This window comes from Typopeltis vanoorti, chromosome 18 (assembly GCF_054136105.1).
Source record: "Typopeltis vanoorti isolate ZY-2024b chromosome 18, IOZ_Tvanoo_1.0, whole genome shotgun sequence".
In the NCBI taxonomy this organism is placed as follows: domain Eukaryota; kingdom Metazoa; phylum Arthropoda; class Arachnida; order Uropygi; family Thelyphonidae; genus Typopeltis; species Typopeltis vanoorti.
The window spans coordinates 105,285,903-105,313,366 of NC_143566.1; the positions used below are offsets into that span (position 1 = coordinate 105,285,903).

The following is a 27,464-nucleotide window of genomic DNA, read 5'->3' on the forward strand; positions in this document are numbered from 1 at the left end:
GGAGGAAATAAGTGCATTAGAAATATCAATATCCAACCTTGTTGCTCCAGAAATGGGGAATGAATGTAGGAAGACAAGTAGTGTGATAGGAGAGAATGAAAAAAATATATATGTGAATGAGAAAATAATAATTGATAGTGTGGAAGGCATGAGTGACTGTGAAAGTTTAGGAGATGGTTTTGTTTGGGAGAGTGAATTTAGATTAAGAGTGACTGACCTGCAGAGGGAGATAGATAAGCTGAAAGAGGAGGTGGAATGTCTTGTGAATGAGAGCAGAAGTATGAAAGATAAAATTGGGAGAATGGAAGATATAAATGCAAGCAGAATCAGAGTAGGGGAGAGAGAGACAGAGAGAGAATTTTGGGAGTGTTAGAAGAGGAGAGAAAGGAAACAGTAGAAGAAAGGGAATGAGTGAGAGGTATGGGGGCGCTAGAAGAGGAGAGAATGTAAATAGTAGAAGAGAGGGAATGAGAGAGAGAGGTATGGGAATGCTAGCAGACGAGATGATAGAAACAGTAGGAGAGATGGAATGAGAGAGAGAGATATGGAAGTGCTAGAAGAGGAGAGAAAGGAAATGGTAGGAGAGATGGAATGAGAGAGAGCTATGGGAATGCTAGAAGACGAGAGGATGGAAACAGTAGGAGAGATGGAATGAGAGAGGGATATGGAAGTGCTAGAAGTAGAGAACATGGAAACAGTAGGAGAGAGCGAATGACAGAGATATATGGGAGTGCTAGAAGAGGAGAGAATGGAAATAGTAGGGGAGAGAAGTATGGGAATGCTAGGAGAGAGAATAGCAGTAGAGGAGAGGGAATGGGAGAGACCTATGGGAATGAAAGAAGAGGAGAGAATGGAAACAATAGAAGAGAGGGAATGGTAAGAGGTATAATGTATGGTGACTCAATGATCTGTGGTGTTCAAGATAGGATGTGTGAGGAGTGTTTGCCAGGAGGAACAATAGAAAGGGTGGCTATGGCAATTAAGAGAGGTGAAAGGGTGGATGAGATGATTATGATGGTAGGAACAAATGACTTGGGTGGTAATGTAAGTCGGGCAGCGAGAAATATGAGATTTTTGCTTGAGGCTGTATGGAAGAAGACAGAGAAAAGAAAAATAGTGTGCGCGTTGCCTAGGTATGATAATGACAAGCTGAGCAGAAGAGCAGCAATAGTGAATTATATAATAGCTAGAATGTGTGACAAGAGACGACTGGTATATGTGGATGCTTGGAGTGCATTTGAGGAAAGAGAGGAATTGTATGCGAGAGACCGCTTACATTTGAATGAGGAAGGACGTAGGCATCTGGAGAGATTTCTGTTCTGAACGAGTCAGTGTGTCCCAGGGAGGATGATAGCAGGGGTGGCCTCTTGTGGGAATGGATACTTGGGAGAAGGGAGATGACATCAGGTAACACTGAGCTCAGTGGAGTCTAGAGGGGATAATGCTGGGTATAGAAACAACGGTATTTATATGCTATCTACAATTGCCAGGAGTATCCAGAATAAGGGAGAGGAATTGGTGCTGCAGATAGCATCAGCCTGGCCAAAAATTATTGGAATCACTGAGACGTGGTTGACAGAAGAGGATATAATAACAGGAATAGAAGTCACTGGGTACAGTATTTTTCGGCAGGATAGGAGGGGAAAGCATGGTGGTGGGGTACTGCTTATGATAAGTGATGACCTATGTCTTCTAAGAGTGGCAGCTTTGGAAGGCAGTGAGACAAATGATTTTGAGAGCATATGGTGTTGAGGTAGAGGTGGGCAAGACAGGATATTTAGTGGGGTGTTGCTACAGACCCAGGAGCACAGAGGATGGGGACCAGGAGATGTTTAGACAGCTATGTTTGGCAAGTGCAAGAAGAATGATTGTTATGGGAGATTTTAACTACAGTAGTATAAATTGGAGAGAGGAAGATGCATGTGGCAACAGGGGAATGGAATTTCTAGAATTCTTGAGAGACAAATGTCTTAGGCAACATGTAACGGAGGGAACAAGAGGTTCAAGAGTTTTGGATTTGGTTATAGCATCAGAAGAGTTGATAATAACTGAGATGACATCTCTCCCACCAGTTGGAGAGAGTGACCAAATGGTTTTCACTTGGAAAATAAATAGACATGCAGGAGTATCAAAGAGACGGGAACTTATGTGGAATTATAAAGCAGGTGATTATAATAGTCTTCGACGTCAACTTCGGGAAGTTTCATGGACGGAGGAATTGGAACTCCGGGATATCATTAGTGAATAGGAAATTGTGAAAGAATATTTATTAGCAGTGATGGTAAGTTGTATACCACGAGTGAAGAAGAGGACACAATTTGGAGTAAAGTGGATGTCAAACAATTGTAAATAGGAATTGCATGCAAAAAAGAAGCTATAGAAGAGATATAAGGAGATAGGTGAAGAGAAGATGTATGAAGAATATAAGACAAAGGCCAGAAGAGTGACTAGTGTGGTAAGGAAAGCGAAACTGGAATATGAGGGGAGATTGGTCCTAAGATCCAAAGAAAATCCTAGGGAATTTTTTATCTATGTGGCCAGTAAGAGAAGAAATGACTTTAGAAGAATGATATTGTGGGATAAAAATGGGAATAGAGTGACTGATGCAGAGGACATAGTGGTATAGTTCGATGAACATTTTATTGGAGTATTTCATTCTAGAGGAGTCAGTTTTAATGCTAGAGGGATAGGGCAGGTTCGAGGTTTAGAGAAACAGGAGGAGAATGTGTTTCATATACTGAGTACTCTGGATGTCAGTAGAGCTTTGGGACTGGATGGTATTTCACCACGAGTTTTGAGAGAATGTGCTAGGGAAATGACAGTGCCTTTAACCTGGCTTTTCAATGAAAGTGCGGGAAAGGTGCCCAGGGAATGGAAGGAAGGTAAGATAGTGCCATTGCATAAGGGTGGTAACAGACTGGAAGTGTCTAATTATAGGCCAGTTTGTGTGTCATCAGTAGTTGTTAAGATCTTGGAGAAAGTAGTGAGGGACTGTATACAGCATTGGGCAGATGAGGGTAATGTTATCTGTGTGAGTCAACATGGATTTGTGAAAGGGTGCTCTTGTTTTAGCAATATGCTAGCCTTTTATAATAAAGTTACAAGAGCATTAGATGAGGGAAAGGCATATACTGCCATTTTCTTAGACTTAGCGAAGGAATTTGACAGGGTTCCACATGATTAGCTGATATTTAAGTTGAAGCACATGGGTCTGGATGTCAGATTGGTCAACTGGATTCAGGATTGGCTGTCTGATAGGTATCAGAGAGTTGTGTATGGTGGAGCAGTTTCAAGGAGGCAGAGGGTTACAAGTGGGGTCCCACAGGGCTCAGTACTAGGACCTATATTGTTTAACCTTTATATCAATGACATTGCCAGTGGATTGCAAGGGGATAATCAGTTGTTTGCAGATGATGCGAAGATGGGAAGGATTATTAGTAATGGTGCAGATGTGGTAGCCCTGCAAGAGGATTTGAATAAGCTACATAGATGGGCAAATGAATTGGGGTCAGTTTAATGCAGCAAAATGTAAGGTCTTGAGGTTTGGGAAACATTGATGGGGTGCTACATACTCTATGGGAGGAGCTATACTGGAGGAAGTAGGGGAGACAAGAGATCTGGGGTTTATGATTGATAGAAACCTGAAATTTAGAGGACATATTGCAAAGATGGTGAATATAACAGAGGATTGCTGCAATTATGAGAAGGACACTGACCTGCAGAAATTATCATTCCATTGTATAAGTCTCTGATCAGTCTGCACTTAGACTATTGTTCTCAGATTTGGTCCCCAGGATTTGAAGGGGAGAAATTAACTGTGGAAAGGGTACAGAGACGGATGACAAAGATGGTTTCAGGACTTTACAAGCAGAGTTAGGAGGAACGGCTGAGGGAATGTGGACTGCAGAGTTTGGTGGAAAGAAGGAGGACAGGTGATATAATTGAGACTTTTAAACTATTGAGAGGTGGTTACAGGGTTGACACTGAGGAGTTCTTTCACTTGGTTGAACAGCGGGAGGGAGTGATGACAAGATGGCCATCCCTGGAAGTTACGAAAGGAAACTGTGAGCAAGAGGGTGAGGAGTGGTTTCTTTGCATGGAGGGTGGTTGAACCGTGGAATGCATTGACTGATGGAGTGGTGAGTGCGAGAACAGTGAATGAGTTTAAGGAATGGTATGATAGACTTTGTGTTTCTTAGGGGGGACCTCCCCTCGATGAGTCTTGACGGACTTTATGTTCTTAGGAAGGACCTCCCACGATGAGTCTTTTGACTCCATGGAGGCCTGAATAATAATAATAATAATAATAATAATAATAATAATAATAATAATAATACTGTCCTAAAAGAAATATCTGTTACTAATGACGAAACAACTGCTTTCCAAAGTCCAGGCTTTCATCAACATAGATCATGCTGCCAAACAAAAAGAGGGATTGGAATATTAATATTTACTGAACATAAATTAATAACAAAAGAACCGTTTATCAGCTTGAGCATGCTGAAACTCTTTTGCATCGAAATCATCAATACCTCATCGACAGTATCCCATAATACTAAATGCTATTTACAGGCCACCATACTTAAATGTGATAAAATTCTTGCATGAACTCAACTGCTAGCTTTCACACCAAGAATTATGCTCAACCGAGTAACTAATGATAATCATCAACATAAACATAAATATTGCAAATGAAAAACAGAACTACACTCTACGATACCTAGATATGCTGTCCATGTATAACCTAATACCAACCATAACATCATGCACTAGTGAAGAAATATTTGGAAATGCTATCACTGCTTCCTGCTTAGATATCATATAAACCTTTGTGCACCACCAAATAGTTACACTGCAGCAGTCATAAAGTGCAAAGTAGCAGACCATTACTTCATACCTCTAAACCTGCACACTAAGACAATATCCATGCAATACTCCAAATATGAAAAGCAACACAAAACAATAATGAAGAAATAGTCAACCACAAAATAAGATAAATCGCCTGGAATCACATGGCGTCACCAGATTCAATAGATACCCTATATAACAACAATCAACTCACATTGGAGGGAATATACAGGGTGTTCGGGATAAATTTGACAGTTTCGTAAGGAAAAAGAAAATCTTCTTTGTATCTATTAAATTTAATGAATTGACAAAAAAACATTACAGGCAGAGTTAATTACAATACTATCAACAAGATTTACTCAAAATAACCACCATTAGCATCGATCACAGCTTCAATTCTGCTTCGGAACCTCGAACAAGCTGATGCTACAGTCTCCCTGGGAAGGGCCGCAAAAACTGTTTTAATTTTATCCATTAACTGGGCTTTTGTATTACTGGAAGTGCGATTGGTGTCTTTTTCAACTGCACCCCATACAAAATAATCCATGGGGTTAAGGTCTGGGGAGTTTGGAGGCCAAACATTTGGACTGGTGAAGTCGTAGAAATTTTCAGACAACCATTTTTGACTTTTCCCAGAGGTGTGGCAAGGGGCCGAATCCTGCTGCCATACATACGGCCTACCATTGGCTACCCTTGTTATCCAGGGCTTGACTACAGTTAGCAACTCCACGAACAAAGCCCGAATTCCAATGCCAGGGTTCTTCAACACCTGTTCCTGCAGATTTGCGAGGAATTCTGCTGTACGAACGCAATCAGATCGTCTGCTAGGGATCTTTCTTCTTGCTACATCCTCGTAGTCACCATTGCAAGTCTCTAGTTCATGCCTGATTGTTTTTACTGTATTCAGGGAGCATTGGGCAGCAGTCGTAATATCCTTATTTTGATGGCGGGCACGAATCATCATGATACAAGTTATTCTCTTCCATGATTCAGGTGGGTTCCAGCTATCCATCCTTTCTGACATCTTGTATATGAATGAAGAAGGGTCCAAACTTTTAAATGAAGAGAAGTGTGTGTTAATACATGTAACTTACAGAAAAATATAATTAATTATAAATATGTCAAATTTATCCCGAACACCCTGTATAAGAAAGCTGAAAAGAAACTCAGAATTTGTTCCAAAACAAGCCAGAATTCATGGATAATGCAAAGCATAATCCTAGATATACACAGAAAAAAATATCCTATAGAAACAATTAAAGCGATATCCAAATAATGCAGCTTTAAAAACCGAATATAAGTTAACAAAGATCACCTCACAATAATGAGAAATGCAAAAAGAAACTACTACAGAGACACCACTACCCTCTGCAAAAATTGCATGAAACCTGGGCATCTGATCAACAAGTTCTAGAGTGTGCTCCCAATATCACCTCCTCTGAAACCACAAAACACAGCTTCATGAAAGATGCCAAATCATTCCAACAACTAGCAAATGACTTTAACCAATACTTTAACTAGACTCCATCCAAGAACTACAGAGAAAGATCCCTCCAATCACAAAGTGTGATCCCCTACTCGAACTACAAGCAAAACAGACATTATGGTTCCCAACCATAAAAGAAGTAGAACTTCTCTCTGTAATACATCAAATCAAACCAAACAAAGACTCAGAAATCGACGGCATCATACCTTAGGATATCAAGTAACTAGTGTAGGCCCGATCCTACTAAAATTCATAAATAAAATAAGTTAAACTGGAGAAATACCAAGTATGTTAAAGACTGCCATAATCACACCCATATACAAACAAGGAAAAAGGTTTGTTAAAGATACTGACCAACCGCTACAACAATTGTTGACTTGGCCTCTGGTGGGTGGGGGGGGAATTATACATCAAGTCCTATTATTAATGTTATCTGTTGGTTGTAGAAATACATTGGGCGCAACAACAAGTATCTATCTATATACATATATTAACATCATGATTATACTTGTACATTCCAGCCATTTGGTATGGAATGGTTTCTAATATTAGCTGAAGATTGGCTAGAGTCCTGACTTATGCTGGATCTTATATATTAGGTAGGCTGAATATGTGTCATCCAGATCCTTGGTATTTTCATGCCATCTTTGTTGTTGATATTTGGGTGGTTTATCAGGATTTCGCAGGCTTCCTTAAATTTCCTTTCATACCAGGTTTTTGTGTGGTGTAAAGAGCGGGTGCTTTTCCAGTTGATTTGGTGTAAGATGTTGAGCGCATGGTCTGAGAGGCCTGCTTCATCATAATGGTTATATTTAATGTGTCTAATATGTTCTTTCTTGCATATAGGGATTGTCTGTCCTGTTTCACCAATGTACGGTAAGTTACAGGTGCAGCGGATGCAACAGACTCCGGGATGTGCTAATGGGAGGAGAGGATCCTTAGAGGAGTTTAATATGGTTTTAAGTTTAGTGGGTGGTTTAAAGGTGGCATTGAGGTTATAATGTTGTAGGATTCTGTTGATTTTTTCTGATAACCTTTTAATGTATGGGATGGCTATGGTTTTACTATAATCTAGATTCGCTTTTGTTGTTGTTTTATAGAGTGAGTTACATCGAAAATCCGTGAGAACAAAGCCTTGGTGTAAAGTTTTTTAAAACATGCAATCACTTCTTGATCCATGGGTTGGATCAGTGACGTCATATTCAGAGCAAAACTGGACTTTGATGAAGTCAAAGTCAATTGCAAGAATGTCTTCTAAGTCTTGAGGGTGGGCACTAGCATTGTCAAGGATCAGCAGTGCTTTCAAAGACAAATTGTTGTCAGTGAGGAATTTCTTCACACTCGGGGCAAACACCTCAAAAATCCAATCTTTGAAAACTTGCTGGTCTACAAGGCTTTTGCATTGGATTTCCACATCACTGGCAGTTTGAACTTAATGATTTTCTTCCCAAAGCACTGAGGATTTTCTGAGTGGTAGACCAGAAGTGACTTTAGTTTAAAGTCTCTGCTTGCATTTGCTCCAATAACAAGGTAAGCTTACCTTTCATAGGCTTATGTCCTGGGAGCTTCACTTCTTGCATGATGTAAGTTCGATTTGGCAAGCGCTTCCAAAATAACTCAGTTTCATTCCTGTTAAAAGTTTGCTGTAGCAGGTAGCCTTCCTTCCTGATTAAATCTTCAAATTTTTTCACAAACTTTTCTGCAGTTTCTTTATCTGCACTGGCAGCTTCTCCCCTGTCTGAGAACACTATGGATGCCTGTTCTACCTTGGAATCTATGAAACCAGCCTCGACTTGCTTTGAATTCCTCAGTTTGATCTGAAGTACATTTTGGAGTTTTCTTCTACAATTCTTCAAAATTTAACCTAGCCTTCTCACAGATCATTGCCTGAGTTACTGGATCGCCCTTCATCTTTCTTTCTCTAATCCAGGTGATATGCAGCTTTTCCATCCCTTCATTGATTGAAGATCTATTCTTGTCAGAAATCTTCATTGCACCAGCACACACCTTAGCACCCATAATCTTCTCTCTGTGTTGCCAAAAAGCTGCCACAGTTGACCTAGGAATGCCAAACTCTTGAGCTACATCTGTAACTGTTCTACCTTTCTGCACTTTATCTACAATTTCTTTCTTCTTCATGCTCAACCAAGTGTGCTTCTTTCCTGAATTATTCCTCTGTTCTCTTCTCTTTGGACCCATTCTTAAATTTCACTCAAAAAAATAGTAATAACTGCAGATGCACAAAATTTTTACTTTCTGAAAAATGCAGAATTGAAAATTAGCACAAACAACACAAGCAAACACCAATGCAGCCCAACAAGAAATGACAAATAACAAATGATATCGCACAATTCATTGCACGTGCATGCATTGGCCCACAAAATTCAATTGTTGAATTGCGAGACTGTCGAATTGCAGGATATCGAATTGCGAGCCACCACTGCATTAGAAAGGGTCTAGAGAAGATTGTCTCACACAATATATGTTCTTTTGGAATGTGAATATGAAGCAGATTGAGGGAATGCAGTTTGACCTTGTGAATAGGAGAGGGAATATGATTATGACATCTAAGTTGGTAAGGGGTTGTTACCTGGTTAATGTGCAAAAAATGTTTCATAGAATGGAAGACAAGGGTAGAATAGGAGCTCATCACTGAAAAGTATATAAAATTATGAAGAGTGGGTTTTTTGCATGGAGAGTTGAAGGCGTACAAACTTTGAATGAGGTTAAGACATAGTTTGATGAACTTTGTGTGTGACAGTGAAGACCTTACATTATGAGTTCTTTACCTCTGTGGTGGTCTGAAATTAATAATAATAATTTAGTTCCTTCCTCTCTTATCATTAGTGGATTTCTTTCTTTTTTTTTATGTGATATTGGTTTCTGTAGCAATTAAACTGTGTGATTGCCAACCACAAGTATAATCCTGATTCTTTCACATCTGAGCTTTGGATCAAAACACAGAGTTTTGTTTTTTTACTTGCTGTATTTTGTAGTGTTTCCCAAGTTTACTAAGCAGTTTTTTTTTTTTTTTGTTGTGCCTGTTTTGCAAGGTATGTGGCATTAAGAAAGAATGAAAAATGATGTCATTATAGATAATAACAACTAAATATTTATTTATTAGTACAACTTAGCAAATGCAAAGTCATACTGTAATTTAATAAAGGTGACTTGTTGTCAGAATGATTATGGACATTTCTGGAGTGATGTAGTATATTATTTCATGTTACTTTTCATGTGTTTTGTGGAAATGTTCCAGGGAGTTAACAACAGCTTTGACATTCTTGTTTAATATGAGTATTACATTGAATGAAGTTCCAACGAAGTGGAAAGAAGAAAGATCATATGAAGAAATTTCTGGAAAGTTGTCCATACCATCCTTGGGGCTGACAAGTGTGGAGTACCACCCTTCTTATGGAATGGTCTGTCTGGTTTTGGCAAGCCAATGGTACAACTATTTCCTCCTGTCAGGGTTAGCAGCCCTGATGGGTTTTCTTGCTCTCTGTAATGGAAACAAGTATTATAAAGGAACTTTCTCTCTCTCTCTCTCTCTCTCTCTTTCTCTTAGGATAGTACCACAAGAAACACCATTGTCAGCCTTATCATCATCGACTCTTCCCAGTGGTGAGCTATAATGAAGGGCTTGCATCGTCAGAAAAACAAAAAGAAAAAAACAGCCGTATTTCACACAAAACTTTTATTAATACAGCTTGTGTACAAACTCCAATCACAAAGTATGAGAGGACAATCAACCTCTAAAGGCTATCATTTTTAAACAAATATTTCATGATCTAAACATGAAATATTTGCACATAATCAACTGTGTTAATTTATCTTACATAAGAAAAACATTTTTTTAACTATCAAAATATAATAAGAATGAAATCTTTTATAATCTTTTATAAAACATTTGATTAGCTACTAGTTTTACCATACGATTGGCTACCAGAAGGAAGAAGGGTAAAGATAGCGCATGCGCTTATTTTCTTTTCAAACTTGGGCGCATTCGTTATAGAGGAGTGAAACAATAATTCCAAATAATCTATACACTGCCGAATAGACTAATTTTTGTTAGGTTACCATATGAGTTTGTCGATTTTTTTTGAAAAATTTTTAAAAAAAAAAATTTTTTTTCTTTGAAAAAATAGAAAAGTAAACAAGAAGAACAAGGGCTCGCAAATTTGAGAAAAATTTAACAAAGGGCTCGTGCGAGCCCCTCATAGCTCACCACTGACTCTACCTGCTGTATCTTCTTATTGTGACCAAGGTCCATTTCTGTGTTCCTACTGCTCTTGTTGTTTTTCCTCTGCTTGAGGTGTGTGGGTGTTCATCGATCGTTTAAACATTCTGCAGAGGCTAATACTCTTATCTCTGTTGCATGGACAGTGATAAGGTGGTGATGGTTAATTGCTGGTGAGCAAAACATCAATAAGACTCTTTCATCTGTTCTGGCTTATAGATCCTTTAACCACCTCACCGGCCATTATGGATCAAATACGCATCCTCATTTGCTTCGTATCCATCATATATTTCAATGTAATATCAATGGTATTACAATTTTAATATGCACTTCTCATCCATGATAAACTCAACATCTATAGACGTCTTGGCTGGTAGCGTGGTTAATGCGATTAAATCATACAGAAAATTGGAAAGTTATAGACTATTAATTAAGACAATATTAGATAATTTTATTTATCAATTAGTAATTATCAGGAATTCATGCCTCCTATAAATACATATTCTTTAAATGAAACTTTTTAGAATCTTATTTGTCAGCCTGGTTGGCTGAGCAGTTAACATAGGTAACATAGTTAACATAGGCAAAGTAGATATTAAATCCAACATTATTTCCAAGCCAAATGTTTGTAGAAACCATGAAAGTTTCGTAAGTTGATCTGAGAGCTTATGAGAATGCAATCCTCTGCATTGAAATATCAGAGGTATTAATTCCTTAATATCCACTTTGCCTGTGTAATTTTAATTACATATGCAAAAAACAGTCAAAAGGCCTCACTGAATTGAGGCCTTTTGGCGCTTTCTTTAGTTATTACTTTTACGCACTAACTGAGAGTTCACTTACAAAAATACATTTTTCTGACATTTCAATTTCCTTAGTATTGAATGAGAGTTTTTACTCTCTTCAGATTTCTGCCTGGTCTCTGAAGAGAACCAACCAGTTTGAAACAGTTATCAGGCCAGTGAAATCTTATCAAATGGACTAATAAAAGGCAAATATATGGATTCTTGGGCAGCACCCATGTCTTATAAGTAGTTCATGCTAAGGCAACTCAGGGATGCTGAGGATCATATTCTCATAAGCTCTCAGTCAACTTACGAAACTTTCATAGTTTCTACAAACATTTGGCTTTGAAATAATGTTGGATTTACTATCCAGTTTGCCCGTGTGTAGTCTGAAAATATTTTCTTGGAATAGTTTTTATTCAATTTCCACAAGTTAATAAAATTGGAGCTGTCATCTTCTTGCTATAGTCTTCAATTCATTATTGATAGATCTCTTCCTTAATCCAGCCATACCAATAATGCACTGTGGGTTTATCCTTTTTTGTGTGTGTGAATCACCACATAAAAATATTATGTTTATGTAACTTCAGAAAGTGACCAGTGACCAAATTTCTCAATTTTGCTATGAATTACAACTGAAAATTGCCCTCATAATAGCCAGTAATACATAGGGCCATGCTTTTTTTTTTTTTTCAACTAAACTTCACAATTAAATACATGTATTAGCCTGGTATTTACCTGACATGTATAAGAAGAGCTCCTGATTGGGATAAGTTTTCTAGAAAGAGATCTATTGTGAAGACAACACAAAGGCTTCTGGGAATGATGCGGAGGACAATGATGTGCAGAAGTAGGGAGATTCTTGTTCTGTTGTATAAGGCTTTGATTAGGCCACACATGGACTATTGTGCCCAGATTTGGTCACCGGGTTTTCAGAAGGATGAAGAAATGTTGGAAAGGGTCCAAAGGAGACTGAGGACCGAGTATGCGGAAAGATTGAGAAGATGTAATTTGCAGAGTCTGGTGGATAGGAGGAAGAGGGGGAGATATGATAGATACCTACAAGTTGGTAAGGGGTTGTTATAGGATCAATGCTGGAGAAGTTTTACAGAGAATAGTGGAGATCAGGGGAGAACCAGAGGTCATCCCTGGAAACTGTATAAAGAGGGTGTGAGTAGGGGAGTGAGAGGCAGGTTTTTTTTGTGCAGAGTTGTGAGTAATTGGAATGCCTTGCCTGAGAATGTGGTGTCTGCAAAGAGTTTGAATGTGTTTAAAACACAGTATGATGAGCTGTGTGTGTGAAAAAAGGACCTCCCAGATGAGTCTTTGACTCCATGAGGTCTTGGGGTTGTAATAATAATAATAATAATAAAGCACTTCCAAAAATGGATTTATTATATGTAGGTCTCATTATACTGGACTTTTGCTGCATAGTCATATTGTATATTTATTAAGTATTCCAAATTACTATACTGAATTACATATATTATGTAATAATTCTACTATAATATATTTCCACACCTACCATATTATTTATTAGTCCATATATAACAATAACAGTTTACAATTAGAGGAAGATAATTGCCTACAGGTAATATCTTGAGCACCCAATCATGCATATTCTTACTTTTTTATTATTTTATTTTATTTTTTTACTTTTTCATTCTCCACTTGTAAAATGTGAATAAGTTAATGAAAAATCTTTAAACTGTTTGTTCAAACATTTACATCTCTTGCACCAGTCATAATACTTTTTCTGAATTAATAATTTTATTTTTCAGTTATTGGATCTTGTTGTATTTACCAATATGAATGTTACCACAAAGCCAGGTATGCCGAATAATTTGATTTAAATTGTTCAATTTCAACTGTTACATAATATTTAACTGAACTTTCCATATTGCAGACTTTTACGACTTGCTCTGAAATTTCAATTAGAAATTATTATAGATCTGAAAGTCCAAGTTCAGATTTTCATTCACATGTTTATCAATGAGAAGTCATTTTGTGCAGTCCAATCAAATTTAGTTCCTTATGTAGAAGATTCTCGTAGACAGGCTTATACGTTGGTTATGCATTATTAAAACACTTAAGGAATAGAACAACGTAGTTAAGGATATAAATTAAATTAAACTTTAATAAATATTTTCCGATATTTCGGCAACATCACATTGCCATTTTCTAAAGGAACTTACAAAAAAGTTACGTGCACATAGGCACTACAACACAGAAACTGGGAATGAAGAGATGAAGCTATTGTTCTCCTAACAGTCCTGATGGTGCCCTCTAGCGGGCTAAGTAGGTGTTCTTGGCCGTTGGACTGAAGGTCTGCAGATGTAGCCCTCCCAAATTTGGGGCAGTCGCATACAACCAAATTTGTTGAGGTTTGGAGAATTTCTTAGGGCTGAGGCTGATTCCATAAAGAGTCTTTCAAATTCGTATTTGCTGCGGTGTATCACTGTAGCTTTCTTCCACCGTATTCTGTGGCGTGTATCCAGAGCATGGTCCGCAAGCCCAGAATGACTGTATTTGTGAAAACGGATGTAGTCCTTGTGTTCCGAAATTCTGATATTCGCTGTCCTGCCTGTTTGGCCAAAGTAAGACAGTTTACAACTGCAAGAGACCTGGTAAACACCAGGTAGGTCTAGGGGAAGTGGTTGGTCTTTAGTGGAGCGGATAAGGGATGCCAATTTTCTGTAAGGTTTGTAACAGGAGGTCAGGTCATGTTTTTTTAAGATTTTGGTAGTCTTTTCCGAGGTGCCTCGGATGTAGGGAATGGTGATGGATTTAGAGTAATCCTTGTTGTGTGTGTGTGGGGGATCTGTGGTTTGTAGATTCTAATATTTTTTGGATTTTTTTTGGGGGGGGGGGTAGCCATTGGCTGAGAAAGTGTTGAGGATGTGATTTAGTTCAGTGTTTAGGGCCAAGTCATTTGAACAGATTAGTTTAGCCCTGTTGTATAGTGTTTTCACTACTCCATCTTGTTGTGAGGGGGGGGGGGGGATTGTTGGTGAATGTATCTGCCTGTATGGGTGGGTTTTCTGTAAACTGAGAAAACCAAGGATCCATTAGGCTGGCGGGTGACTAGTGTGTCTAGGAAATGGAGGTTGATGTTTTCCTCTTTTTCCAAAGTGAATTTGATTCTGGGGTGTTGGTTGTTTAAGTGTGTTAAGAAGGAGAGAAGTGTTTCAGAGCCATGTGGCCAAATAGCGAACACATCATCAATGTAGCGAAGCCATATGGTTGGTTTTTGTGGGGCAGAGGCTAAGGATTTTTCTTCAAAGGTCTCCATAAAGAAATTGGCCAAGGGTGGGGAGAGTGGTGAACCCATGGCTGTCCCCTCTATTTGTTTGTAGAATTTTCCCTGCCAAACGAAATAGCCTGAGTTCATTGTGAACTGAAATAAGGCTAAGATATCGGGAGAAAATTTAGCTTGGATTAGCTGTAAAGTTTCCTTGAGTGGGACATTTGTAAATAAAGAGGACACATCAAAGCTGACCATTATGTCAGTATGTTGGAGTGTAAGGTTTTCTATGCTTTGAAATGGGCTGAGTTTTTTATGTGTGATGGTGTGTTGCCAGTATAGTGTGTGAGCCCTTTGGCCAAATGTTTAGCTAATTTGTATGTGGGGGAATCAATGCCATCCACTATGGGATGTAATGGCACATTTTCTTTGTGTATTTTTGGGAGTCCGTAAATATGGGGGAGGGTATAGAGTTAAACGGCTTTAATCTGTTGGTAACTTCTAAGGCCAAGAAGTGACTCTCTTAAGGAGCCTGTGAAGTTTTCTAATTTGAGAGTTGGTGGGATTGTAATTGATAGGGAGGTAAGTGGCCCAATCTAATAGAAGAGCATTCAGCTTACCTGTGTAGTCCTTTTGGTTAAGTACTACAGTTGCATTTCCCTTATCCGCTTTGGTGATAACTAATTCTTTATTATTCTTCATTTCCTGTAGAGCTTTATATTCCTTGTTTGATATGTTGGTTTTTGGTGGTCTTGTTTTGGAAAGGACACAGGCTACATCCAGTCTTACACTGTTGGCGACTTGATGTGGAAGGTGGCGGATTCCATGCTCGATCTGGATCATAATATCCTCACTAGGTATTTTATTGGGAGCAATGGCGAAGTTGTGTCCAAAATATTGGAAAATGTTTATTAAAGTTTAATTTAATTTATATCCTTAACTACGTTGTTCTATTCCTTAAGTGTTTTAATAATAATATGTAGAAGAATGGGCCTAAAAGGGATTTTGGTGTTTTTTTTAAGACAGTTATGATTGCAGTCATCCCACACCGAAATTTATCATTGGAAGCACAGTCACCACAATGTAGATTTTTTGATGCATGGCTAATTTTGGGAGTGTCGATTCAGTCTGTAGCCATAAAATTCTCTGAATGCACTTTTATGTCAGTGAGCCTGTTAGCAGACCTGCATATATCCCTATTCTGGTAAAGTGTTTATCATTTCACCATGATCAAAAAAAGTTTAGATGTTAAATATCTTCACAACTAGTCTACTAGTAACATATATATCGCCAGTAGGATTATTCATGAAATTTGCATCTAATTATCTCAGTATGCTGTGCATTATATCTATATAATGCACAACATACTTCCTTTCAGAGATGTATATTGCCATGTACTGAGGGAAGGGTCACTACCCAGACCAGTTTTGACCTTTATTGAGGTTTATCAGTGGGAGCTAGATCATGCAAACAATGAAAAGAAACAATGGCAGAAGTAATATTTCCATATACAAGTAGAAAAATGGTGTATCATCATATTTTTAAAATACACTGGATGTGAGAGATATGTCTAGCAGATTTTTGTTGATCAGAAATTATACTCATTCTTGTTTTTATCCATTACCCAAACAACAATTACCCATACAAAACTGGTCTGTGTAGTAAGTTCAGTCTTCTGTGACATGCAATCTAATCAAAAAAGATAATTTGGTTGTAATTTTGGCTGTTTTGGTTGTAATTAGTGTGGCATGTTTGTGTTTGGAAGTTATTGAGTTTGAAGTACTTTTTTTTTGATATATTACTTAAGTGTGTTGTTTGTGTATTGTACATTTTCGTTCTTTCAATTGTGGTGGTTACTATACCTTTACTTTCTGATTTATTATTGCCCAACCTGCCACTATTTAAAGATCACATTTTGCAAAGTATAATACAAGATTTAGTATTATGCATTTACATGCTTTGGCTGCAGCATGTACACTTGCCATCATTTAAAAACGTAAGATTCAGGGGAGTGCATGGTTGCATGAAATGTAGACAGTGGGAGGAATTGAATGACATCAATATAATTATTTTTGATATCTCACATTTCAGTGGCAGTGATAGTACCAAGGAAATGTGTGTTTGCTGGGAGATAGTTACAAGTAGTGTGCTCGAGGGGGAGGAAGGCAAGTGTCAGGTGGCAGACTTGATATTAGGTAGTGTGACTGAAGATATGAAAGTTCTGAAGGATAGTGCTGACTGTATTAATGAATCTCAAGTGAAGATAGGATGCTTGGAGAGGGATATAGAGGTACTGAGAGAGGTAGTAGAAGATACGAAAAATGAGTTGAGTATATATAAAATGAATATATAATGAATATTTTATATATAATAAAATATATAAAATGAATAGAGAGGTAGTAGAAGATACAAAAAATGAGTTGACTAATGTGAAGGGGCAATTAAAAGACTAGAAATGCTGATTGATGCAAGGTGAACAAGAAGTGCTGGAGAAAGTTATGGGAATGAGAGAGCGAGAGAGAGAGATAGAGAGAAAATGGGTGAATTAAGGAATGAGAGGAATTTGAGAAAGTACAGGAATAAGGGAAGCGAGATGAGTAGTAGGCAGATGATAAGTCGGAGATTAAGGAGGGAGAATGTTGGAAGTGAGGGATACAGGTGAGAAAGAAATGAATAGATCTGTGAGAAGAGTGATATATGGAGATTCGGTGATTTATGATATGCAAAATAGAATGTTAGAGCATGCATGCCTGAAGGAATGATAGAGAGTGTGTATGCGATAAAGAGAGGTGAGAACGTAGATGATATGATAGAAATGATTGGTACAAATGATCTGAAGGTAGTGTGAACAGATTTGAGGTTTTTGTTAGGTGTGCAGAAGAAGAAGAATGTGAGAAGAAAGAAGTGATATTTTACCCAGATGATGATGCAGAATTGCAGAGGACAGCAGCAGCAATAATAAATGGCATGATGTGTTGAAAGAGAGGTCTGGAATATATGGATACTTGGAGTGCATTTGAGGATGGATTTATTTATTTATCATATGGCAATCTACATACAGTTATAAAAGTGCATGTACATAAATCAGTACAAATATGTAAAAGGTAAATAAAAGATGTAGATGACAAACAATTAAAGTAAAACATAGACAGTTACACTTTTGGCAGAAAAAGCATTAATAAATTAAGATCAAGTTCTCTGATCTAGTCTACAACAGGCGGTGTTGCCCTCCAGAAAGTCACTTCTTTGACCGTATATGCATGAAGATTGCACTCAGTGGAAATATGATGGATTGATTGGTTCAGGTGTCCACTCTGGTGAGGGAATCCCCCCCCCCCACTTGTACAGAACGCTTACACATCTTCCATGGCCAGTACGAATTCTATTCAGTGTTATCCATGTCTTTTGGCTCAATTTCATATCCAGGATATTGAGGCAGCACCTATCAAACCAAGTTTCAAGTTGGGTATTAGTATTTATGCTGCACATTTCTTTCCATTGATTTTTGGTATTATATTGGGTTCTTGCAAATGAAATGGCCATTGAATGAATGTCAGGTTTCTACTAGTTGCTGAAGAAAGCAAGCACTGAGGTATATGCAAATTTTTTATGTCATGTGACAGCATCACATGTGGGTGATGCAATTGTAGTATTTGTTTCGTTCAAAGAGCATTAAACATTGAATACTACTGACCAGTGGCAGCCAGTGAAAATTTAACTTGGGGCTGCTGCATATACAAAAAAAAAAATAAAAAACTTTTTTTCCCCTAATCAGTAACGAATTTATTAATAAATAAATTTACATGTTAAAAATTGCTTTATTAAAAATATTTCATCCTCACCACGAACAAACACCAATAATGAAAGTTTCATATCAATAGCAATGACAAACACAAATGAATATCGGCGTTAGATCGCAGTGTGCATTTGTTTTGTGTAACAATAATTAAAAAAAATAATTATTTTCATATTTTCAACAGAGACACTCATTATAATTCAGCCTTGTATCTATAATAAATAAATAATTATATGTTATTTTAACAAAATAAAATAAGAAGATTTGCAAAAAATAGTTCACCATGAACACTCACCAATAATAAACGTTTCACATCTCAGAAATAACGCACAGAAGCATGATACACTGCCCAAACGGCAGTGTATCATATGACCTAACGTGCAAGTACAAACGAATATCGGCGTTAGATCACAATTATCGTTACACGAAACAAATGAAAAAATATAATTCTTTTCATATTTTCGACAGTGACACTCATCATAATTCAGCCTTGTATCTGTAATAAATAAATAATTATATGTTATTTTAACAAAATAAAATAAGATTTACAAAAAATAGTTCACCATGCACACGCACCAATAATAAACGTTTCATATCTCACAGAAATAACATGCGGAAGCATACTAAAGATACACTGCCATTTGAGCAGTTACATTTGGGAATGACATAATGTGCAAGTGCAAACAAATATCGGCGTTAGATCGCAGTGCATTTGTTTCGTAATCTAAAGTATTAATAGAACAATTCCAATTATTAACTATTCAGTCAATGTCGAAATATAAGCTGTAACCTTTGCCATGTCGTATTGCATTTATATAATGTTGTAAGCATTGTTATTATTTATAAACACAAACAAAATTTAATTTTTTAATTTTTTCCTTGGGGGTGCTGCAGTGTCGCAGTGCTTATGTACGGGCTGCCACTGCTACCGACATCAAGTCAATCATGGAACCCAGTCAATTAAAGTTGCTATACCTTTACGAGTTCAAATTGGGAAATTCTGCAGAGACTGCAGTAAAAAACATCAATTAAGCATTCGGTGGAGGAACAACTAGTGAGAGATCCACTCGCTGTTGGTTTGCAAAATTTTGCTCAGGAGATCTGAGGCTATAAAACAAACCCCGTGGCCATCGTCCTTCCTCCATTGATTCGAATGAATTAAAGGATTTAATTGAATCAGATCCATGACAAACTGTACGAGAGATTGCCCAGACACTAAATGTACACTTCTCAACTGTTTCACAGCACTTGGCAATAATAGGAAAAGTAAGGAAGCTCGACAAGTGAGTGCCTTACGAACTCACTGATGAAAACAAAGCACGCCATTTGGAAGTGTGCTCTTCTCTCTCTCTTAAGAAGTAAAGAAGAAAGGTTCCTGCAACGAATTGTGACTGTGGATGAGAAGTGGATATTCTACGACAATCGTACACATTTGTCGCAGTGGTTGGGAGTGAAAGAAGCTCCAGAAAGGACTCCAAAGGCACCTCTGCATCCAATGAAGATGTTTACTGTATGGTGGTCTTCTGCTGGTGTTATTCACTGCTCATTCCTTCCACGAGGTGGAATGATAAATGCAGCTCGATATTGTACAGATATACAGCAAATGCATGACAAATTGTGCCTTAAGCAACCAGCACTTGTGAATAGACATGGAGTCCTATTGCTTCAGGATAATGCCCGACCACATGCGGCGGTGTCAACCATACAGCAAATCAACAATTTGGGATACAAAATTGTGCCTCATCCTCCATACTCTCCTGACATTTCCCAAACAATTACTATTTTATCTGGCACTTGAGCCATTTTTTGTCCAAGAAATGCTTTGCCAACGATGCATCAATTTATCGGGTAATGGAGGATTTCATCACTTCCAGAGACACTGATTTTTACAAATGTGGTATAAATGACCTTGCCACACGGCAACAATGCATTGATGCTGCTGGAGATTACTTTAATTAAACAGGTATTCTTTTTTTTATTCTCTTCTTTTTCAATTGTCCTTAAAATCGGCCATTTCATTTGCAACAACCCAATAGTTAGTCATTCTCAGATGTTTAGTTTCACAAAGAGGGGCTTTCTTGATTTCACTCTGTTAAGCTATAGTTCTGATATGTCATTATGTATAGGCAATTCAGCATTTCTGAGTATTTGTCATATTCTCATAATAGAGCATCAAATCTTCATAGATTTCAGGACTGAAGAGAGTTTTATTAATGAGACAGATTGTATATGAACATTGAAGGGTGTAGGCATCTGGAGAGATTGTTGTTCTTGTGGCAAGTAAGAGTGTTAGAGCACAGAAATAGAGATGCCAGGATATATGGTAGCAGGTGTAGCCTCTTATGTGGATAGTAATAGGTACAGAAATAGCAACAATGCGTTTTTTTGCACAAACACCAGGAGTATCTGGATGTGATTTGGTGGCATCAATAGCCTTTGTCATTGAAATCAGTGAAACATGATTGACCGAAGATGATATCCTTTACAGGAATAGAAGTAGAATGGTATAGCATATTTCAGCAAGATAAGAAGGACAAATAGGGTGGTGGAGTGTTACATATAAGAATTAATGAACTAAGACTTTTTTAAAATTTGGAAGGAAATGGCGCCATGATGTGGAGACTCATCATCAACAGTGACTCCACTTAAGTGGGAGAAGCTACAGAAGAAGAAGAAGAAGAAGGAAGGAAATGGCACTGATAGTTTTGAAAGTGTATGATGTGAGGTGGAGGTGGGCGGAATATTTAGTTGGATGTTGCTATAGGCCAGGGAACATACTAAGTAACAACTAGGAAATGTTTAGGCAGATCAGTTTGGTGGGTGCAAAGTGAGTGATCATTATGTAGGATTTTAACTATAACAGGGTAAACTGGGCAGAGGAAGACGGAACAGAATTTTTGGAATTCTTGAGGAACAAATGTTTCAGGCAACATGTAGCAGTGAGAACATGAGGATCAAGAGTTTTAGATTTGGTCCTCACATCAGAGGAGCTCATTGTAACTGATATGTTAAATCTTACCCCCCCCCCCTTTGGTGAGAGTGATCATACAGTCTTGACTTGTAGGTTGAATAGACATGCAGAAGTTTCAAGGAGAAAGGAATTTATGTGGAATTATAAAGAGACTATAATAATCTTAGAGATCAGCTAGGGTAGTTCCACAGATGAAAGAATTGCAGGGAGAGATATCAGTAATGCATTGGGACTAGTGAAGAAATATTTATCAACAACAATGGCAGATAGCATTCCTCAAGTGAAAAAGATAAAACAATTTAGTGTAAAGTGGATGACTAATGAAATCAAACAGGAGCTGCAGATGAAAAAAGAGGTTGCAGAAAACATATAGAGAAGTGGATATGAAGAAAGATTAGCTCTACAGTCCAAGTAAAATCCCAAGAATTTTTTTTATTATGTGGCAAGTAGAAGGAGGAGAGATGACTGTGGATGAATGACCTATTAGATGGAAAAGGAGATAAAGTGACAATGCAGATGATATAGTGGAGCTCTTTAATGAACAGTTTATTCAGGAATTTCTTCCTGGAAAAGCAGGTTTGATTCCTGGAGGAAAGAGAATGAAATGATTGAAAGCTTAGAAGTGCATGAGGATAATGCGTTTCATATACTAAATAGTCTGGAGATTAATAAGCCAGTGGGACTGGATGGAATTTCACCTTGACCTGACTATTTAATGAAATCCTGGCTCCTGATAAAGTGTCCATTGAGTGGAAGGAGGGTCAGATAGTGCCATTGCATAAGGAGATGATAGTTAAATGTAGGCATCAAACTATAGACCAGTTTATGTTTCTTTTGCTATTGTTAAGGTTTCAGAGAAAGTAGTAAGAAATCATATACGAAATTGGGCAGAGTGGTAATATTATCTGTTAAAGTCGGCATGGATTTGTTAAAGGGTACATATAGAGGATCGACTGAGGGAATGTGGATTGCAGAGTTTGGTGGATAGAAGAAGGAGAGGTGATATGATCGAGACTTTTAAACTGTTGAGAGGCAGTTACAGCGTAGCATTGGAGAGTTTTTTCACTTGGTGGAACAGCGGGAAGGAGCAATGACAAGGGGCCATCCCTGGCCATCCCTGGCAAGAGGGTGAGGAGTGGTTTCTTTGCATGGAGGGTGGTTGAACCTTGGAATGCATTGCCTGAGCGAGTGGTTGGAGTGAGAACGATCAATGGGTTCAAGGAGTGGTATAATAAGCTTTGTGTTTCCTAAAAATGACCTCCCACAATGAGTCTTTTGACTCCATGGAGGCCTGGATAATAATAATAATATTATTATTATTATAGTCTTATTTCAGTAATTTGCTTGCCTTTTATAATAAAGTCCTTGTCAACTGACAAGAGCAGTTTACAAGGAAAAGGTATATACTCCATATTTTTGGATATTGCTAAAGCATTTGATAAGGCAGTGTATGATAAGTTGATATTTCAGTTGCAACACATGGTTGTTATCAGATTATTATTATTGTTATTATTATTCCTGATACCTCCAAGGAGTCCGAAGACTCATCACGGGAGGACATCTTCAACTGTCTCTACACCTTACCTCTACTACGAATCAACGGCATCTACCGCCCACCTCCAACACCACCACAACTAGTAATTTTTGTCTGTAAATTGTGTATGTTCTGAAGGGCCGATTTGTATGTATGTGGGATGAAAAACCCGAGTTTCCGGGAGAAAAAACCCTGCTACCTCCGTATGAGATCGGCTAACTCACCATCGATTGAAATCAACCAGATAAAGATTCCTCCCGTCGCGACGAGAATCGAACTTAGGCCTATTCCAATCGAAGGGCGCAATGTACCGTCGTTCTTCCAATTGCGCTACGGAGGCGCTTATTAGTCTTAGATTAGTCAAGTAGATTGGATATTGGCTGTCTGATAGATATCAGAGCGTTGTGTGTGTGTGTGTGTGTGTGGGAACTGTATTCAAGGAATAGGAAGGTCACAAGTGGGGTTCCACAGGGATCAGTACTGGGACCCTTGTTTTTTAACCTTTATGTCAGTGATAGTGTCACTGGATTTCAGGTATATATTTTGTTATTTGTAGATAATGCAAAGCTTTGGAGGGTTATTAGTAACAGTGCTGATGTTTTGGCTCTTCAAGAGGATTTGAATAAGTTGGAAGATGGGAAAATGAATGGGAATATCAATTTAATTTAGCTGAATGTAAAGGTTTGAAATGTAATATCCACAGATGGGAGGCTGCATACTCTATTGGCAGATCTCTACTAAAAGAAGTGAATGAAGCAAGAGATCTTGGGGTGATTGTCAATAAAATATGTTTATGTTTAGGGCACATATTGCAAAGGTGGTAAAGGAACCCAGGGGCTTGCTGCATTACTAAGACAGACTTTGAACATTAGAATGAATTAGAGATAAAGGTTATGCGGGTAGACCTTATGGAAGTATTGTGTGAGGTGGAGATTGAAAGGAAAAGATATTTAGTTGGATATTCTACAGGCCAGGGAATGTGGAAGATGGTAATGAAGAAATGTATAAGCAACTTTGTTTAGTGAGCAAGGGAAATATAATTATTATCTGTGATGTTAATTATGTATAGATTGGAATGAGTATAAGAAGAATGAATTTCTTGAGTTCTTCTTGAGAGGCAATTATCTTAGGTAGTATATAAAGGAAGGCATGCAAGGATCTAGAATTTTAGATCTAACCATTTTATAGGAAGATGTGATTGTGAGTGGCTTGTCACATTTCCCCCCAGTTGATAATAATGACATGAGATGATCACCTGGATCAAGGCCAGCAATATGAACACTTCTGTAAGGAATGGAAATATAAGGGGGACCTATAAGGTTTGTGATTATAAGAAGCCTAGGAAACAGCTTAGAGTTAGAGCATGGAATGAGAAGTTAAGCAGAAAGGAAATAAATACTTCATGAGCACTGACTAAAAGATATTTAATGGCATTAATGTGTGGATGTATTCTGAAGGTCAAATAGCTGAATGAAGGAATTAAGTACGGAATCTGGAAGGTACTGTGGAAGAAGCACAAGATGAATAATAGTAATAATCAGTTGCATGAAGAACATAAAGAGAATTCTAAGATGGTTAAGAACAGCAAAAAGTGCAGTATCAAATTAGCAAATCAGGCCAAGAAAAATCATAGAGTTTTTCCAGTATGCTTCAAGTAGAAGGAAGAATGATTATGGTAAGATGATGTTAATGTATGCAGATGGTAGATTGCTGCAGAAGGCATACTTCAGGTATTCAGTGAACAGTCCCTCAGGGACGTTTCATCCCATCAGTGTGAAATCATGAGAAGAGCAAGTGTAGAGGGAATCAAACAGGATAGTGTATTTGTGAGTGAGCAGACATATAAGAAGAATTAAGTAAGCTTGATGTCAATAAGGCAAATAAAACTTGATGACATATCACCGAGCTCCTTAAGTGAATGTTTCAGGGAGTCAATGTTAACTTTAGCATACCTACTTCATTGGAGTCAAAGGCTCATCTAGGAGGTCCTTTTATCATACACACAGCTCATCATACTTTGCTTTAAACATACTCAAATTCTCTGCAGACACCACACTTTCAGGCAAGGCATACCAATCATTCACAACATCATTCACTATTCACAATTCAAAAAACCTACTTCTCGTTCCCCTGCTCACACCCTCTTTATACAGTTTCCAGGAATGACCTCTGGTTCTCCACTGATCTTCTACTGTTTTCTGTAGAACCTTTCCAATATTGATCCTATAACAACCCCTTACTAATTTGTAGGTCTTTATCATATCTCCTTCCTCTTCCTCCTATCCACTAGAATGTAAATTGCATCTTCTAAATCTTTCTTCATATTCAATATTCCAGAGGTAAGAAACTAACTTAGTCAGTCACTTCTGGACCATTTCCAACATCTCTTTGTCCTTTTGGAAAACAGATGACCAGATCTGGGTACAGTACTCCATGTGTGTTATACAATGGAACAAGAATCTCCATACTTCTACAAGTCATTGTCTACATCATTCCCAGAAGTCATTGTGTTGTCTTCAAAACACAATATGTCCCCTAAATTTCAAATTGTTATCCACTATCATCCCAAGATCTCTTTCCTCCACCTCCGACAATATATCCCCACCAACCATAAATTCTGAACATCTCATCTTTGTTTCACAAATTTTAAAACTTTACATTTGTAACATTGAACTTGCATCACCATTCCCATAGAGAAGATGTTGTGGCCTTCTTGTAAAGCCACAACATCTTCTCTACTCTCCATAGTTTGTCCCAAATTTTCATCATCTGCAAACAACTGAATATCTCCATCCAAATTTTCACCAATATCATTAATATACAAGTTAAACAGTAATAGCCCTAAAACAGACCCCTGAGGAACACTGCTAGTGACTTTCCTTTTCCTGGATATCGCACCCCCATACACAACTTGTTGATACCTATCAGATAGCCAGTCTCCAATCCAATGCACCAATCTAGTATCTAACCCCATCCACTGTAGTTTGACTATCAACTTATCACGCAGTAATCTATCAAAAAACTTTGCGAAATCTAAATATATTACTGTGTATCCTTCTCCTCTGTCCAAGGAAGCTGTCACCTTATTGTAATAAGTAACCAGATTAATAAAACATGACCTCCCTTTAGCAAATCCATGCTGTCCATCAAAGATAATACAATTTTGTCAACCCAATTCTGGATCCTAGTTCTCACAAGCTTCTCCAACAACTTAACCACAACACCTGACACATAGATAGGCCTATAATTTGATGCTTGAGTTCTATTACCTCCCTTATGAAGTTTCACAATCTTGCCCTCCTTCCACTTCTTAGGAACTTGACTCAGAGCAAGACTCATATTAAAAAATTATGTCAAGGCAGATGTTAACTCCCTGGCACATTCCTTCAGAATATGTGGTGATATATTATCAAGTCCCACAGCCTTATTAACATCTAGTTTGCTCAACTCCCCCATACACCTTTTGCTCACTTACAGTCAGTCTCTCCTTCCCATCATCAACTGCTCTCAATCTCTCCATGAGTCACATTCACAAGATTGAAGGACCTTTATGAACTGCTCATTAAGTATCTCCACTATATCTTCTGCAACAGCTGTCCTTATACTATTTTCTCCCATCAATGTCATCCTTCCTTAATCATTCTTTTTTTGCTAGCCACGAAAGAACTCCCTAGGATTCTTTTTGGCTTCATTGTCCAACTGCTGCTCATACCTCACTTTTGCTACCCTTACCAACCAATCCTCATGGAATTGGTCATTACCACTTCTCTTATGCTGCCTCCATAATGCCCTTTTTCTCGATATTGCATGCTTAATCTCTTTCTTCATCCATTTCACACTTACCTTATTTAATTTTCTGACCCTTGGAATACATTTAGATATTGGGTCTACTAGATAGTTGTTGAAAATCCCATAAGCTGTCTCCTGAGCTCTTCGTAATCCCCCCTCCAACACACACCTTAGTTCCACATATACCCTTTTCTCAGTGGTTCTCACACTGCTGGAAACCACCCAGGTAATCACTTCATGGTGACTCTCACCAATTGGTGAGTGATTGGACAGCTCATTTATAATTACATCTTGTGATGAGATGATCAAATCCAAGACTCTCAATCCTTGTGTGCCCTCTGTTACAGACTGTCTGAGGTAGTTGTCTCCCAAAAATTCAAGAAACTCATTTTCTTTACTTTCAGTTGCTATGTCATCATCCCAGTCTAATATTGCCATAGTTAAAATCACCCATAATGATCAGTCTTTTCTTATTTGCTTGGCTAATTTGATTATACATTTCATATCACCATCATCCACATTACCAGGTCTATAGCAACATCCAACCAAGTGTTTCAGTCTATTCACCTCTATCTCACACCATACTGCCTCAAAACTACTGGCACTATTTCTCTCTTCCATCTCTACCTTGTATGGACATAACTCTTTCTCTATCATCATCATCAATAGCAACCCACCCCTTTTCCTCTTTTTATCCTCATAAAATACATCATACCCATCATACGCTTCCATCTCTATTCCTGTTAGGATGTCATCCTCTTCCTACAATGT

The 27,464-nt window shown here is 37.9% G+C and overlaps 1 protein-coding gene across 3 annotated transcripts in view; it reads left to right on the plus strand.

The window, feature by feature from the left end:
• Positions 1 to 27,464, plus strand: part of LOC150097025 (CD109 antigen-like) — a 623,307-nt gene that overhangs the window by 287,064 nt on the left and 308,779 nt on the right. For all 3 annotated transcript variants that reach the window (XR_016549783.1, XM_090407831.1, XM_090407832.1), the window contains one exon: positions 13,141 to 13,189. Coding sequence is in view for 2 of the 3 variants with exons in the window: in XM_090407831.1 (XP_090263957.1) it covers positions 13,141 to 13,189 (49 nt within the window). In the remaining variant the exon portion in view is untranslated. The remainder of the gene's footprint in view (positions 1 to 13,140; positions 13,190 to 27,464) is intronic.